General features: G+C 41.6%; 1 protein-coding gene across 4 annotated transcripts in view; it reads right to left on the bottom strand.

Moving 5' to 3' along the window:
• Nucleotides 1-7,431: 7,431 nt before the first annotated feature.
• The window catches only part of ANAPC5 (anaphase promoting complex subunit 5), a 44,078-nt gene continuing 34,111 nt past the window's right edge, over nucleotides 7,432-17,398 (bottom strand). For 2 of the 4 annotated variants that reach the window (XM_025473869.3, XM_049101831.1), the window contains 5 exons: nucleotides 16,845-16,966; nucleotides 16,281-16,388; nucleotides 16,050-16,197; nucleotides 8,362-8,524; nucleotides 7,432-7,768 (listed from right to left, as the gene is read on the bottom strand). In XM_025473869.3, coding sequence (XP_025329654.1) covers nucleotides 7,557-7,768; nucleotides 8,362-8,524; nucleotides 16,050-16,197; nucleotides 16,281-16,388; nucleotides 16,845-16,966 — 753 coding nt within the window. In that variant the 3' untranslated portion in view covers nucleotides 7,432-7,556. Of the gene's footprint in view, nucleotides 7,769-8,361; nucleotides 8,525-11,471; nucleotides 11,628-12,003; nucleotides 12,043-16,049; nucleotides 16,198-16,280; nucleotides 16,389-16,844; nucleotides 16,967-17,398 lie in introns of those variants that run through there. The other 2 variants (XR_007406180.1, XM_049101830.1) reach the window with 2 other exon arrangements.

Genomic DNA, 17,398 nt, shown 5'->3' with positions numbered 1-17,398 from the left:
GCGCGCAGGGGGGCCGGGGGCGGGCGGAGCCGCCAGGTCTCGCTGGGGCGCGACGCCGCCGCGGGCTGCGCGAGGATTGGCCGCGGCCGCTGAAAACCCGGGCGCCGAGCCGCCGTCGGCGCGCCCCCGCGGGCTCGGCCCCGCGCCGGGGAGGGCGGGGGAGGGCGGGGGGGAGGGGGAGTGGCGGGGGCCGGCGGAGCCGAAAGGAGCGGCGGGGCGGAGGGCGGGGGAAGAAGGGGGAGCGGGGGCGAGGGGAAGTGGGGCGGGGCCGGGAGCGGGCGGGGCAGCCGCGGAGCCGCGCGGACCCGAGCGTCGGGGGCGGCTGGGGGGGCGCGAGAGGCAGCGCCGCAACTTCGCTCCGGGCCGCGGCGCGCACCTGGCCGGGCGCTCCCCGCGGCGGCGGCGGCGGCGACACCCTCGGGCGGGCGGGGCGCGCCGGCTGCGCTCGCTTTGTTTGGCCGAACGCGAGGACTGCGGGGCGGCGGCTGGGTCGCGGGGAGTCCCCCAAGTCGGCAGGACGGCCGAGGTCCCGCCCCGAGTCCGCGGCCTCTGCCCCGGGCGCCGGGCGGTGGATGCGGCCTGGACTTCGGGTCCCCACCCATCCAGGGGAACCCCTTTCCTTGCCCGCCTCCCCACGGACCCGGGCTCCGGGCCCGCCCCAAAGGCCGGGGAACTCTGTTCCTTTCCCACATCCACTCCACCCGGATGTACAAAACTACCCGAAACAATGAGCTTCTGGCCTTCCCCCAGGGCTACTTAGATGCTTTTTTGTGGAAAACAATATATTCTTCACAAACATTCTACCCCTTTGGGGCGCCCTCCTTTGCCGGAACCTTAAGAGTGTTTAGTCCCCCAGCTGGGGAACGGCGCTGCAGGAGGGAGAAAGAAGATCTCAAAGGCTGTCTGACCTGCCGACCTTAGATAGTCCTGACCCAAAAGGTACCCAGGGCATGTTTCGCTGACCCTGCCAGGGAGCCAAAAGGTAATCAAGAGTCCAGACGGGAATCAAGGGCCAAAGTAATGAAAGGTTCAGAGTCCTCTTGTGCCAGAGGCACCTGGGTGGCTCAGTGGTTGAGCATCTGCCTTTGGCTCAGGTCGTGATCCGGCCGTCCTGCAACCGAGTTCTGCATCAGCCTTCCTGCGTGGAGCCTGCTTCTCCCTCTGCCTATGTCTCCGTGTCTCTCGTGAATAAGTAAATAAGAAAATCTTAAAAAAAAAAAAAAAGTCCTTTTTACTGGATGGATTTCCAGCCCCCTTCAGTTTAGATCCTCTGGTATTTACATGCTGACAAACAGTTGAGAGCTTTCAGTAAGAGGACCACCATTTCTGATGTTACCACGGACACCTTTGTTGGTAACAGTAAAAGCCCAGAAACAACCTTCCTACTGTTCATGGGGGGAATGGATAAATGAAATGTGTTATTTGATTGGATAATTGATGGGATACTATGCAATAGTTCCAAGGAATACATTAAATCTACTTGTACAGGGACGCCTGGTTGGCTCAGTGGTTGAGCATCTGTCTTTGGCTTAGGGTGTGATCCCAGAGTTCCACATCAAGTCCTGCATCGAGCTCCCTGTGAGGTGCCTACTTCTCCCTCTGCCTATGTCTCTGCCTCTCTGTGTGTCTCTTATGAATAAATAAATAAAATCTTAAAAAAGATCTACTTGTACACACGTGGGAAGATCCTCAAACCAGAATGTTGAGTAAAGGAGCAAGGTACAGACTACAATATGATGTAAAATTTGTATTTTAAAACCCCACATAGTCTATCTTGTTCATAGACACCTGCTTGCGTAGTGTTTTTTTTCAAAGGTCAATGGGGATTGAGTGTCAATTAAATTCATGACAATCTGCCACAAAGATGGACGTAGGGACAGAAAATAAAGACAGGGAGCATAAGAAATGTTGGACAGTTTCATGCCTTTTACTTTTAAAGGAATTAGAAGCAAATGGTGAAATGTCAAGTCAGTTCTGAATGGTGGATGCATAGTTCTGTATTTTTCTGTATTTTGCTCTTTTCTCCTCAAAACTATGTATTGAGGCTGCTGGGGAACATTTTGAACATCTCTGACTCTATGTCAGGAGTCAGAAAACTTTATCTGTAAAGGGCCAGATATTAAATATTTTAGAATTTCAGGTTATGTGGTCTCTGTTGCAGCTTCTCAGCTCTGCCATTCTAGCAACCATAGACAAATGAATGGGTGTGGCTGTATTCCAATAAAACTCTTATTTATAGATACTGAAAGTTAAATTTCATATAATTTTCACATGTCACAAAATATTATTGTTTTGATTTCTCTTCAACCATTTAAAAATGCATAAACCATTCTTAGCAGGACATATAAAAACAGGTGGTATGCCAGATTCAACCCATATAAGCAATAGTTTGGTAACCTCTTCTTTACTAAAGAAACTAAAATAGATATTGGTTGATGTCTTTTCCTGTTACTTGTTAAAATACATAATTTTATATGTTTATATCATGTTACTAAATTGTCTAGATTTTATTAGAACACAATAGCTAATAGGCAGAAACTTAGATATACACACACACAGCTGTATAAAGTGAGAAGCCAATTATGTGAGAAAGGCAAGAAAGTGCCCATTCAAATCAAAACTCTAGCCCAAGATCCACTTCTTTCTGGAAGAACTTCCTGAAATGTTATGACCCAGGCTCTCCTTGACCTCTCCCCTCTGTGATCTCCTATTACAAGGACTGTACCACGTATTTGATCTCAGCCACCCAATTGTCTCTATTCTTTCCTTTTCACTAATGGGGTCTGACTTGCCAGTAGAGCCATATATCAATTCCTGGAATTTAGATAAGTATCACATCTGAAATTTGTTTACCTGCAGCATTGTAGTTAAAAGCAGTGACTTTGGAATCGAGACAGACCTAGCTCACATCTCAGCTTTGCTAATTGTCAGGTCTGTGGCCTTGGCCTTGGCCAGGGACTCTGGTTTCATCAGCTGTCAAATGAAGACAACAAACTTAACTGACAGGTTCAGTGATGTGTGTAAAGTTAATAGCTCAGTGCCTAGCACATAAGTGCTCAGAGACGCTACTAATATACTTAGTACAGAGCTAAAAAAAAAAACACACACACACAAAAAAAAAAAAAAAAAAAAAACAAAACCACATCGATTATGTACCTTTCTTATTAAAGTGAACTAGAACAAAGCAGAGGACACTGTAATTCCCTTTCGTTGACATTTGGCCTTTCTTAGGCTAGGAATCATCCCACTGAAGGAAACCATTTTCTTCTTAGAGATATGAAAGTAAGAACTGGTTTTGCTTTTTGGGTTTTCTTCTCTAACAACACTAGAAAAACCTATGCTAGGCAAACATCTTGCTGTCTTGACAACACAGATTGCCAAGAAAATAGGTAAACAAAGCATTCAAATCTTATTTTTAAGAAAACTTGGATAGTACAAGGGAGGGGCTGAAAAGTAAGATTTAAAAATTATCTTATCCTCTATGGCAGTATCATAAGCTCCTGCCAAGGCTTTGCCTCTTCCTATAGGAACTGTTCTGTGTTGTACCCATAGTGTTCACTGGAATATTCCACCTCCCAAACCTTGAACATCAAGGTAGAGGCAGCAGGATTAATCATAGATAGACTTTTTAATTGAATTCCTTCCCATCCAATAGGAAAGTAGAAAAACACTGGTTAAAAAAAAAAAAGTGAAAAGAAAAAGAGCCTGAGAAGTTTCCCTTCAATGGGCAGTGAGATTCACATGTTTGTTAGTCTCAAACATGAACAACAGCATAAAAGGAGAAGTCTGCAGGGACATAGATGAAGAAGCTCTTCATTTGTCTTAGATGTACTATGAGAAAGAAAAAAAAAATCAGTGTATAGGGTGCATGGGTGGCTCAGTGGTTGAGTGCCTGCCTTCGGCTCTGGTCATGATCCCAGGGTCCTGGGATCAAGTCCTACTCAGGCTTCCCATACAGAGCCTGCTTCTTCCTCTGCCTATGTCTCTGCCTCTCTCTGTGTCTTTCATGAATGAATAATAAAATCTCTAAAAAACAAAAAAGAAATAAAAAATTAGTGTAAACCATTCAAAAACATCACGGAGAAATATAAAACACTCCGAACAAGTAGAGGTATTCAAGGCATGCAGCACCACACAAAGGTGCCCCGGTGATAAGACTGAGAAACCTGTCTCACCTGGACTGAATCCTCACTGAGCCTTATTAATGAGGGGCTAGGTCAGGCAAAATCTCAGAGGCTGTTTCCTCAAATGCAAAATGGTATTTGGCTTACAAGCATTAGAGATAATATGCGTGGAAGTACCTCGCATAGTTGTCTGGCCTATACTGGGCACTAGATAAGTGATGACTGGTATCACCAGTTACATGTTCAACAAACTGAAAAAGAATGTTTACAGGAAACATTATAGTACTTTTCAAAACTCCAGAAACAGGCAGCTCTAGGGTAATGCAGCAACTAGGTTAGATTCCCAGTTCTGCAACCTACCAGCTGTGTAACCTTGGGTGAGCAAGTTAACCTCCTCATGCCTCAGTTTCTACATCTGTTAAATGGGATTAGTGCTATTGCCTACTTCTTAGGAGTGTTGTAAAGATTAAATGTTAACATACATAAATTACAACAGGACACTCTGTGGGGTTTAAGATTTTATTTATTTGACAGAGTGGAATGCCTAGGCGGCTCAGCAGTTGAGCATCTGTCTTCGGCTCAGGGCGTGATCCTGGGATCCGGGATCAAGTCCCACATCAGGCTCCCTGTGGGGAGCCTGCTTCTCCCTCTGCCTGTGTCTGTGTCACTCTCTCTGTGTCTCTCATGAATAAATAAAATCTTTTAAAAAATGTTTATTGGGATCTCTAGGTGGCTCAGTGGTTTAGCTCCTGCCTTTGGCCCATGATCCTGGAGACCCTGGATCAAGTCCCACATCGGGCTCCCTGCATGGAGCCTGCTTCTCCCTCTGTATCTCTGCCTGTGTGTGTGTGTGTGTGTGTGTGTCTCATGAATAAATAAGTAGAATCTTAAAAAAAATGTTTATTTGATAGAGAAAAAACAAGCATGAGGAGCTGCACGAGAGAGAGAAGCAGACTCCCCACTGAGCAGGGAGCCTGATGCGGGGCTCAATCTCAGGACTCTGGGATCACTACCAGAGCCAAAGGCAGATGCTTAACCAACTGAGCCATCCAGGTGCCCCCCGCCCCGCCCCCCACTCTGTAAGTGTTAAGATATTTGTACCCACTTGCCTCAGGGCTGGAAATACTCAACACCAAACCTGCTGATAGAGCTCTCACCATGCCAAGCCACTGGCTTGGGTCACCACACCTTTCTTCTCTGTAAGGTCTCTAGTAGAGACCTGAATGTCCACTGGTTGTATAGCTTCAATTCCCTGCTCACCCAACCATTTTCCATTTAACCAAATCATCATTTAGTTACACTTTTATGTTAAACCACCTATAATTACACTATTCTGATCCTTCCCTCACAAATGCTCCACCAGGAAAAAAGCCAATTAGCTGTAACCGACAGTTCTGTGTGTGGGGGTCACTCTGACGTTTCCAACTTCCCATTTAACCCACTATTCCTTCCTGGAGGAGACAGGCATCAACTAACAAATCTAAGTCACAGGTGGCAGCAGGCCATAGACTATTAGCTTTGAATTCAGTTCTGCAAGGGTGAACGTGCAGGCTGGGAGCAGAGTGAGGCAGGCTGACTTCATGAGCATGTAAACTGTGCCCCTTACTTGGTTTAATCCTCTACTTAATATAGGCTTTGTATTTTTACTTCCCACTGGCCCTACAAATTATGTAGGTGGTCCTAGCCAGGTCTGATGATTTCTAGTTTTTAATGTTGAGGCATAAGGGTCAGCTGAGTAAACTTGCCCCATCTCTTGGAACTTCTTCTGTTGAGGCAGAGTGATTAAGATCATATCCAGACTGGAAAGACTATAGTTTAAATACATGAACAAAAATGATATCAAATGAGAATATATTTGGAAGAATAAAAAGAAATTGATAATAGTGGTTACTTCCTGGGAAGAATTGCTTTTTACTCTATAACTCTTAAGAACATATAGTTTTTAGGGATGCCTGGGTGGCTCAGCGGTTGAGCACCTGCCCCTGGCTCAGAGTGTGATCCATGGTCTCAGGATCAGGTCCCATATCAGGCTCCCTGCCTGGAGCCTGCTTCTCCCTCTGCCTACATCTCTGCCTTTCTGTCTTTCATGAATAAATAAAATCTTTAAAAAAAAAAGAACATTTAATTTTTACCATCTACACATATAACCTTTCAAATTAATTTAAGATTTTAAAACATCACACCAATTACTGTCTCTATCTCCACACTGAGTCTCTTGTTTCCAGAGCAGCTGTCTTTAGCCAACAAATGCACCCCATGAGTGGGAGTTGTTTTACACTGTTTCAAAGAGCTCTAGAGATAAATTATTTCCCATCAGAAGGTTTAAATTTAACAGAGAAAGAGCCAATGATAGAAACTGCAAAATTTGGTTGGTTCCTTGTTGCTGTTTTGGACTTGAAACATGGTGATTTTCCTGTGAACAAACACAGGGGGGATAAGATAAATTCATTGACAGACAAAGCAATAGCTGGCCCTCCTTAATTGCAGGGCTGAGATACATAAATTAGAAATACTATATATTTGAGTGATAGCATCCACACAACTCTGAGCTTCAGACCCTTTCTTAATTTATCATCACCTTATTCATGATGAATTCCTAGACTTATTATCGTCCCTCATTTATATAATTAAAGAGAGAAGTAATAGACTCACATGAAAGAGATAAGAAAGCAAATACCATGATTGAAACAGGTTTCTTGTAATTGGTTCAAAAACCATAAAAAGATCTCTTCCTTTTACTCCAGTCAAGGACCTTCATGTGCTTGTGAGGACACACAGGCACATCATAAGCCCCAGCTCAGTCCAACAAAACAAGGAAGCTTCAGAAGGAAAATCCAAGCCTCAGAAATACCCATACTGACCCCCTAGAGAGACCTACCAATACCCAAAAAAGCTGACTCTGAGGTAGGTGCTAAACAAATTCATGTGATAATGGAGAGTATGTACAGATTCTAATAAGATATCGGCAACTTTGCTCAAATAGAACATAAATTTACACTAACTTATTAATAAAAAAGCTGTTCATCAACGAAGAGTTGGTATCTTTTGCTATCAAAAAAGATAAGGGAGGGGGACCTGGGTGGCTCAGTCAGTTGAGCATCTGCCTTCAGCTGGGGTCATGATCTCAGGGTCCTGGGATTGAGCCCCATGTCCCTGCTCCCTGCTCAGTGGGGAGTCTGCTTCTCCCCCTCCCTCTGCCCCTCCCCACTTGTGTTCTCTCTTGCATGTTCACTCTCTCTCTCAAACAAATAAATAAAATCTTTAAAAAAAGGGGGAGAAAACAAATACGTATATTCTAACCACAAAATAAGAGAAATGAATCAGAATGCAGTTTATTGATCAGACATCAAGTACATCATTTACATGGAGGGAGGGGATGTAAAGAAGTTCAAAATCTTCTAGTCTATTGAGGGCCCAGCAGGGATACTCCCACTAGAGATGATTGATCAAGGGCACCCCATGAGAGGGCAGCTCCTGATGAAGCTGCCGGAAGAGCATCGCACACTGGTTCCTCTCCTGGGTCTTGCCCAGCGTATGGTAGAGTCTGGCCTGGAAGTAAACAACATCTCTGATCTGTTCTTTGCAGTCGACCTTTGCAAAATAGTTCTTGGCTTCATTGAGATTTTCGATGGCTGCCTCCAGAGCTGAGGGAAAATGAGAAAAAAATCACACATGTTTAACTCAACATTTCACACATAATTTTCAGAACTGAACATCTACTTTTATTGATTTAACATGTACCAGATACTTTTGTATTCTACTCTTTGAGAAGAAAAAAAAATACACTAGGGTGAGGTTTTTAAAAAGATCTTTAGTGCTGATTTTCAGCCTGGGACCCTCACTCTGTAGGGTTAGGGGATCCCTGGGTGGCGCAGCGGTTTGGCGCCTGCCTTTGGCCCGGGGCGCGATCCTGGAGGCCTGGGATCGAATCCCACGTCGGGCTCCATGCATGGAGCCTGCTTCTCCCTCTGCCTGTGTCTCTGCCTCTCTGTCTCTCTCTGTGTAACTATCATGAATAAATAAATAAAATCTTTAAAAAAAAAAAAATCAGGATTCAATTACCCTCAAACTTCATGCCAAGCATGCATGTCAAAGTCCTTTAAATACAGCATGAAATTTTAACATATATTTGAGAACTTAAATACCGCCCCAAATTTAGTGTCCTCCTTCTTCTGGGGCCTAAATTTAATTTTTTTCTGCAGTAGTATTGCCTTGCAATCTTTGAATGGCTCCCTACCTTCTGCTTTCTTCAGTGGGTCATAAGAAGCTGCTGAAGCCACTTGGCACTTGGCCACCAAGAACATGGCTCGGCCTTTGTCCAGGACCGCCCCATCAGCCAAGATGGGCTCAATGGCCATGTGGAGAAGACTTAAGGCCTGTTCTGGGATTCCAAGGATGAGCTGTAAAAGAAACACTGTGGTACTGTACACATCCACATCCACTGCCCATGACAGAAAAGGATTCATTTCTGGCTCTTCTCTGCTGAAGAGCCATGTGGCTTATGCTCTCCCTGACATGTACTACATTTAATATGCTCCACACTCCGAGAAAACAATGTGTGACAATCTGATTTCAGATTATGATAGATACAGTAGGAAGTAGTTACTCACACTTTAGAAAGGTTTTTGCCTTTACAAAAAGATTCAGAATCAATATCCCTTAGACTGGTGATTCCAAAGACTCAAAGCATCATTCTTGCTGTGTAAGAATCACTGGGAGAAGGGGAACCACCAAGAAAATAACTCAAAAGCATACAGTAAAACAAAATAAGAAACATCCATTTAACACAAAAGAAACAGTAACGGAGTAACTGACGAACAAAAAAGATGTAAGACATATAGAAAAAAACTAACAAAATAGAAGTCCTTTCAAATCCATAATTACATTAAATGAATTAAGCTCTTCCATTATAAGACACAGATTAGCGCAATACATTTGAAAAAGAAATTATCCAACTATATGCTATCTGTAAGGAAACTCACTTTAGGTTAAAAGAGACAAATAGGCTGAAAATAAAAGCACACAAGAGATATTTCACGCAAACAGTAATCAAAAGAGAGCTGGAATGACTATTCTTATATCAGACAAAATGGACTTTAAGTCAAAAACTGTTACAAAAGGGGAACCTGAGTGGCTCAATTGGTTAAGCATCTGACTCTTGGCTCAGGTCATAATCTCACAGTCATGGGATTGAGCCCTGCATCAGGCTCCGCACTCAGTGCAGAATCTGCTTTGGATTCTTTCTCCTTCTCCCTCTGTCCCTCCCTGCTCACACTCTGATACACACACTCTCTCTAATACATAAAATCTTAAAAAAAAAAAAACTGTTACAAAAGATAAAAGACATTATACACTGATAAAGGGTCAATTCATCAAGAAGAATTGACAATTATAAATATATATACACTAAACAATGGAACCCCAAAATATGCAAAGAACCACAGGAAGAAATAGTTTAATGAAAGTTGGGAGAGTTCCAGTACTCCACTCACTAAGGAGAGAACAACTAGACAGATCAGCAAGGAAACAGAAGACCGAACAACACTATGAACCAGCCAACCCTAACAGTCACTTGTTAGGGAGCACACTCTACCCAACCAAGGCAGAGTGCGCATTCTTTTCAAGGGCACATGGAATACCTTCCAGATAGAGCATATGTTACATTACAAAATAACACTCTAAATTTTAAAAGATTGAAATCATACAAAGTATCTTTTCTGATCACATGAAATAAAATTAGAAATCAATAATAAAAGGTAATCTAGAAGACTCATAAATATATAGAAATTAAACAACACATCTTTAAACAACCAATAGGTACAAGAAGAAATCACAAGGCAAATTAGAAAATACTTTGAAATGAAGACACATGCAACATCCAAACCTTACAGACGGTACTCAGAAGAAAATTTATAGCTGTAAAGGCATACATTAAAAAAGAAAAAGATCTCAAATCTGTAAGTTGAACTTGCACCTTAAGAAACTTAAAAAAAAAAAAAAAAAAAAGAGGGATGCCTGGGTGGCTCAGTCAGTTAAGCATTTGCCTTCAGCTCAGATCATGCTCAGGTCATGATCCACGGGTTCTGGGATTGAGCCCTGCATTGCATTGGGCTCCCCAGCTTGGCAGGGAGTCGGCCTCTTCCCCTGCCCCCTCTTCTCTCTCCTCCACCACTCGCTCTCCCTCAAATAAAAAAATCTTAAAAAAAAAAAAAAAACTAAAAAAAGAGCAAACTACATTCAAATCTAACAGAGGTAAGGAAATAATTATTAGAGTGAAAATGAACAAAACAGAGGAAAACAACAGGATCAATGAAACTAAAGGATCAAGAAAATTAACAAACTGTTAGCTAGACTGACCAAGAGAAAAAAAGAAAGAAGACTCAAATGATAAAAATCAGGAATAAAAGTAGGGAGTTAATTAACAACTTTACAGGAAAAAAAGAGGATTATATAAGAATATATAAGAATGAACAACTGTACGCCAACAAATTAAACTAGATATAATGAACAAATTTCTAGAGAGATACAAATTACCAAAACTAACTCAAGAAGAAATAGAAGGGCAGCCCAAGGGCAGCTCGGGTGGCTCAGTGGTTTAGTGCCGCCTTCAGCCCAGAGCCTGATCCTGGAGACTTGGGATTGAGTCCCACATTGGGCTCCCTGCATGGAGCCTGCTTCTCCCTCTGCCTGTGTCTCTGCCTCTCTCTCTCTCTCTGTCTCTCATGAATAAATAAATATTTTTTTAAAAAAAGAAGAAGAAATAGAAAATTTGAACGGGGGGCGCCTGGGTAGCTCAGTCGGTTGAGTATCTGACTTAGTCTCAGAGCAGGTCTTGGTCTCAGGGTCATGAGTTCAAGCACCACACTGGGCTCCACCCTTAAAAAAAATTTTTGAATGGACCCATAACAAGTAAAGGATATCCAAAAAAACTGAATGAGTAAAAAAAAAACTTCCAAAACAGAACCCAGGACCACATGGCTTCAATGGTAAATTCTACCAAACATTTAAAGAAGAATTAACACCAATCCTTCTCATTCTTCCAAGAAATCGAAGAGGAGGGAACATTTTTTAACTCACTTTATGAGGCCACTATTACCCTAATACAACTAGACAGAGATATCACAAGAAAACTTCAGACCAGTATTCTTTATGAATACAGATGCAAAATACTAATAAATCAAATCCAACAGCATATTTAAAAGATCATACATCATAACCAAGTAGGATTTATCCCAAGAGTGCAACAGTTCACTATGCAAAAATCTATATGTAAAACACCCTATTAATAAAATAAAGAGAAAAATTCCCACATGATCTAATCAATAGAAACAGAAAAAATAGGGGCACCTGGGTGGCTCAGTGGTTGAGCGTCTGCCTTTGGCTCAGGTGGTGGTCCCAGGGTCCTGAGATCAAGTCCTGCATCAGGTTCCTCATGGGGAGCCTGCCTCTACCTCTGTGTCTCTGCCTCTCTCTCTGTGTCTCTCAAAAATAAATAAATAAAATCTTTAAAAAAAAACAAAACAGAAAAAACATTTCACAACACTTATTCATGATAAAAACATCCAGGAGTAGAAGGGAACTTCCTCAACTTAATACTGATGCATCTATGAAAAACTCACAGCTAATGTCATATTTAACAATGAAAGACCGAGGCGAGGGATGCCTGGGTGGCTCAGCAGTTGAGAGTCTGCTCAGGGTATGATCCTGCTCCCAGGATTGAGTCCCACAACGGGCTCCCTGAGAGGGGCCTGCTTCTCTCTTTGTCTGTGTCTCTGCTTCTCTGTCTCTAATGAATAAAAAAAAAAAAAAAAAGCAATGAAAGACTGAAATCAACCCCCCTACTGAGATCAAGCAAAAATAAGGATGTACATAAGGATGTACAATCTTACCGCTTCTATTCAGCACTGTTCTGGAAGTTCTACCCAGTGCAATTAGGCAAGAAAAAGAAATGAAAGACATTCAAATTGGAATGGAAGTAAAACTGTTTATTTGCAGATAATATGATCTTATATATAGAAAACTCTAAAGAAATTCTTAAAAACCTATAACAAGTATTAAACTCAGCAAAGTTGCAGGATGTAAGACCAATACACTAGTAACAAACAATTCAAAAATGAAATTGGGGATCCCTGGGTGGCGCAGCGGTTTGGCGCCTGCCTTTGGCCCAGGGCGCGATCCTGGAGACCTGGGATTGAATCCCATGTCGGGCTCCCAGTGCATGGAGCCTGCTTCTCCCTCTGCCTATGTCTCTGCCTCTCTCTCTCTCTCTCTGTGTGTGTGACTATCATAAAAAATAAAAAAAAAATTATAAATTTTTTTTTGGAGATTTTGTTTATTCAAGGCAGGGAAGGAGCAGAGGGAGAGGGATAAACAGAGTCCGTGCTGAGCACAGAGCCCAATGCAGGGTCCAATCCCAAGACCCTGAGATCATTACCTGAGCTGAAACCAAGAGTCAGATACTTAACCAAATGAGCCACCCAGGTGCCCCATGAAATTAATCTTTTAAATTCCATTAATGATAGGGACACCTGGGTGGCTCAGTTGCTGAGTGCCTTTGGCTCGGAGTGTGATCCTGGGGTCCTGGGACTGAGTCCGCATCAGGCTCCCTGCAGGGAGCCTACTTCTCCCTCTACCCATGTCTCTGTCTCTCTCTTTGTATCTCATGAATAAATATATTAAATCTTTTTTAAAAATTCCATTTGTGATGGTATCAAAAAGAATAGGGGATCTCTGGGTGGCTCAGCAGTTTGGCGCCTGCCTTTGGCCCAGGGCGTGATCCTGGAGTCCCGGGATTGAGTCCCACGTCGGACTCCCTGCGTGGAGCCTGCTTCTCCTTCTGCCTGTGTCTCTGCCTCTCTCTCTGTGTGTCTTTCATGAATAAATAAATAAAAATCTTAAAAAAAAGGAATAAAATGCTTAAGAATAAGTTTAAATAAGAAACTCTAAGAATTATACACTAAAAACTAGAAGAGATTGTTAAAGAAATTAAAGAAGACCTAAATAAAAGGCATCCTGTTAATGGACTGGAAGACTTAATATTGTGAAGATGGCAACACTCTCCAGATGCATCTACAGATTCAACACGATCCTTATCAAAATTCCAAATACCATTTTTGCTGAAATGGACAAGCTTTTCTAAAATTCATATGGAATCACAACGGATCACCAATAGCCAAAACAATTTTGAAAAAGAACAAAGTTGGAGGCCTCTTACTTCCTGATGTGACTGACTGATTTACTTTAGAGGGAGAGAGAAAGTGAGAAAGCAGGAGTGAAATGGGGAGAGGGAGAGAGAATCTCAGACTCCCTGCTGAGCTCAGAGCCCAACAGGGGGCTGGATCTCATGACTCCAAGATCATAATCTGAGCAGAAACTAAGAGTTGGATGCTCAACAAACTGCACCACCCAGGCATCCCTCTTACTTCCAAATTTTAATTTTAATACAAAGATACAGTAATCAAAACAGTACTGGCATAACGACAAACATAGAGATCAATGGAGTAGAATTGAGAGTGCAGAAATAAACCCGTATGTCCATGATCAATATTTTTGACAAGGTTGCCAAGACCATTCAATGGGAAAAGAATAGTCTTTTTAACAAGTGGCGCTAGAACACCAGGACATCCATATGTGAAAGAATAAAGCTCGACTCTTACCTCACACGATATACAAAAATTACCTTAAAATGGATAAAAAGACCTAAATGTAAGATCTAAGACTATTAAAATCCTTAGAAGGAAATATAGGTATAAATCTTCATGAACTTGGATTAGCAACAGTTTAAGTAGACCATAAGAATAAGCAACAAAAGAAAAAAAGGATAAATTGTATTTCATCAAAATTAAAACCTTTGTGCATCAAAGGTCATGATCAAGAAAGTGAAAAGACAACCCAGAGGACAGAACATATTCAGAAATCATATATCTGATAAGGGTCTAGTATTCAGAATATACAAAACAATCTTACAAATGAACATCAGAAAGACAATAACCCAACTGAAAAATATGTAAAGGACTTAGATGTCTCCAAAGAACATATATATATGGCCAATAAGCACATGAAAAGATGATCAATATCATTAGTTATTAGAGAAATGCAAATCAAAACTACAATAGGGGGGCAGCCCTGGTGGCTCAAGCGGTTTAACGCCACCTTCGGCCCAGGGCCTGATCCTGGAGACTTGGGATCGAGTCCCACGTCAGGCTCCTTGCATGGCGCCTGCTTCTCCCTCTGCCTATGTCTCTGCTTCTCTCTCTCCTCTCTGTGTATTCTCAGAAATAAGTAAAATCTTTAAAAACGAAACAAAACAAAACTACAATAGGTAGAACTTTATTTATTTATTTAATTATTTATTTATTTAACCTAGTAGGTTGGGTATAATAAAAAAATGGAAAATAACAAGTGCTGGCAAGGACACAGAGAAACCAGAATCTTCATACATCACTGGTGAGAATATAAGATGCTGCAGTACTGTGGAAAGCAGTTTGGTGGTTCCATAAAAAATTAAATACAGAATTCTCATGTGACCCAGCAATTCTACTCCTAAACATTACACTAAGTGAAGAAGACAGACTACATAAGGCCAGGTATTGTATGATTCCATTTATATGAAATATCCAGAATAGGCAAACCCACAAAGGCAGAAAGTAGATTGGTGGCTGCCAGTTCAGGGGGAGGGAGAAATGGGAATGACTACTTAACAGGTACAAGATTCCTCTTTGGAGTAATGAAAATATTCTGGAACTAAACAGTGTTGATGGTTGCAAAACACTAAAATATTCTTAAAACCACTGAACTGTGCACTTTAAAATGATTAAAATAGTAAATTATTTTGTATTTTTATCTTTATTAAGAAACAAATACAGGCACAGCAGTTTAGCACTGCCTTCAGTCCAGAGCCGGATCCTGGAGACCCAGGATCGAGTCCCACGTCAGGCTTCTTGCATGGAGCCTGCTTCTCCCTCTGCCTGCCTGTGGCTCTGCCTCAATCTGTCTCTCATGAATAAATAAAATCTTAAAAAAAAAAAAATCAGTAGAGAAGCTAGAAAGGAAAACATTAGATCCCTGTGCTCCTTCCCTGTAGATTGACTCCATGTGTTCAAAGCAAGGCCAGATATGTAGATATTTTTAAAATCTTCCCAATTAATTCTTTTTTTTTTAAGATTTATTTATTTATTCATGAGAGACAGAGAGAGAGAGAGAGAGAGAGAGGGAGGCAGAGACACAGGCAGAGGGAGAAGCAGGCTCCATGCAGAGAACCCGACGTGGGACTCGATCCAGGGTCTCCAGGATCAGGCCCTGGGCTGAAGGCCGCACTAAACCACTGAGCCACCCAGGCTGCCCTTCCCAATTAATTCTAATGTATGGTTTAGGGAATCTCTGCTTTAGTTAGTAAATTCCTCTAGTGCCAGTGAGTTCAAAATGCATTCATTCACTAAATATTTATTAAAAGCCTACTATGTGTATATCTTACTATGTACAGAGGACACAGCAGTGAGAAAACAAGGTCCCTTTTCTCCCAGCCTTCACATTCCTCAGCGGGAGATAGAAAACACATAAAACACAATTTCCAAAATCTTTCAATAAACATACAACTTCCTCATCTCTTTATTTATCCCCTTATTAATCAAGCACAGCTCTGGGCCAGCTAAATCATTAATGTGACACAAGTGTTCTCAATGAAGAAGCGCACCCCCTTTATTAAATACACAGCTCAGTACAGCTAGTGCTACTGGGAGGTGTCAACTTGTCATGGAGTTCACAACTTCAGACTTCCAGGGAGGGCTTGACCATGAGACTACATTCCCAGACTTCAACATTAAGAAGTCAAAGCTCATCATCATCCTTTTCCAAACCCCAAAGTAGTAACAGACTCACCAATAACAGACTCACAAATATGTGCTATAAAAACAGAGATCAGCTTACCTGAGCGAAAGCCAAGTTCAGCACTGTTTCTGAGGCCAAGTACTGTAATCGGTACTCCTTGGAGAGGGCCAGAGCCTGCAGGAGCACAGGCAGCGCGATGGTTGGGGAGGAAGATCGCCAGTATAGCTCTGCCACAGACAGCAGGACACTGCCCACAAAGAGGAAGACATGGGATGAGAACATCCAGCACAAAGGACCACCTGCAGGAGATGCTCGGGGAACCTTCCTCACCTGATCACCATTTCCGTATTCCTGATTTTCTGACAATGAACCAACAATTTTTGTAAAAGTTTGTGTGCCTCTGACATTTGGTTCTGAGCTTGTAGTACAATTGCCTTCCTGACAAAGAAACAAAATAAACACAAATGGTTATGCTGGTGTTTTACAAGTAAAGTCACTCTCAGCGTTAGAGTTTCTATTTCCTCAATTAGACTGTGAACCTCCCATAGGGAAGAACTTATCCTGATAGAATTTTTGTTAAAAAAGAAGTGTGTGTGTGTGTGTGTGTGTGTGTGTAAGCACATGTGTATATATACCCCCCCACACACACACACACAAGAACAAAAAAGTCTGGAATTATCAATATCAGAATGTTAGTGATTATCTCTGGGTAATACTTATTTTGTCCATTCTACTTATCTGTATTTCCTAATTTCCTGGAATAAATAGGTAATAAATAGGGGAAAAAGTTTTTTCCTAAGCTAAAGTTAATAAATTAACTTTAATTAAACAAATGAGAATAAAGCAATTTTAGAATTACTGCATCCTGGGGTTGCAGTTCTTGAAGTCTCTTACCTGTATACACCCTCTATACTATTAAGAGCTGTGATTCCTGTAACAAGTGAATCAGCCAAATGGTATTTGCCATCATTCATTGCTCTGTCAAACTGTATTTTTTGATCACATAGCATCCACAGCTAATAGGAAAAGAAAAGAAAAGAACAAAATGTCAAGGGTTCACCTTATCATTCAACAGAGATACAAAAATATTCCGGCTTGCTTAGCAAATATCCTTACAACAATTAATACACATTTTCTTGAGATTTAAAAATGTTTTTTATAAATATTTGAAGGTTGTGAAAAAGCACTGAGACTAAAATAACACATGTGTACCAATCATCAACTTTGTCAAATCACAATTTTGCTTTATTTGCTCAGATACTATCACATACTACTGAAGTTCTTTGCAAATTCCATTCCTATCTTTCTCTGTCCAAAGTAAGCACCTGATTTGATGTTTATCATTCCCATTCATGTTTTTATACTTTTATAGCATATATTCTTACCCTTAAACAATATATAGTATGATCTTGTATGTTTTTACCCAATAAAAATTAGAAGGATTTTTA

The sequence above is a fragment of the Canis lupus genome, chromosome 26, assembly GCF_003254725.2.
Source record: "Canis lupus dingo isolate Sandy chromosome 26, ASM325472v2, whole genome shotgun sequence".
NCBI classification, from domain to species: Eukaryota; Metazoa; Chordata; class Mammalia; order Carnivora; family Canidae; genus Canis; species Canis lupus.
The sequence above is the reverse complement of the archived record's forward strand: the minus strand, read 5'-3'. Positions and strand labels throughout refer to the sequence as shown.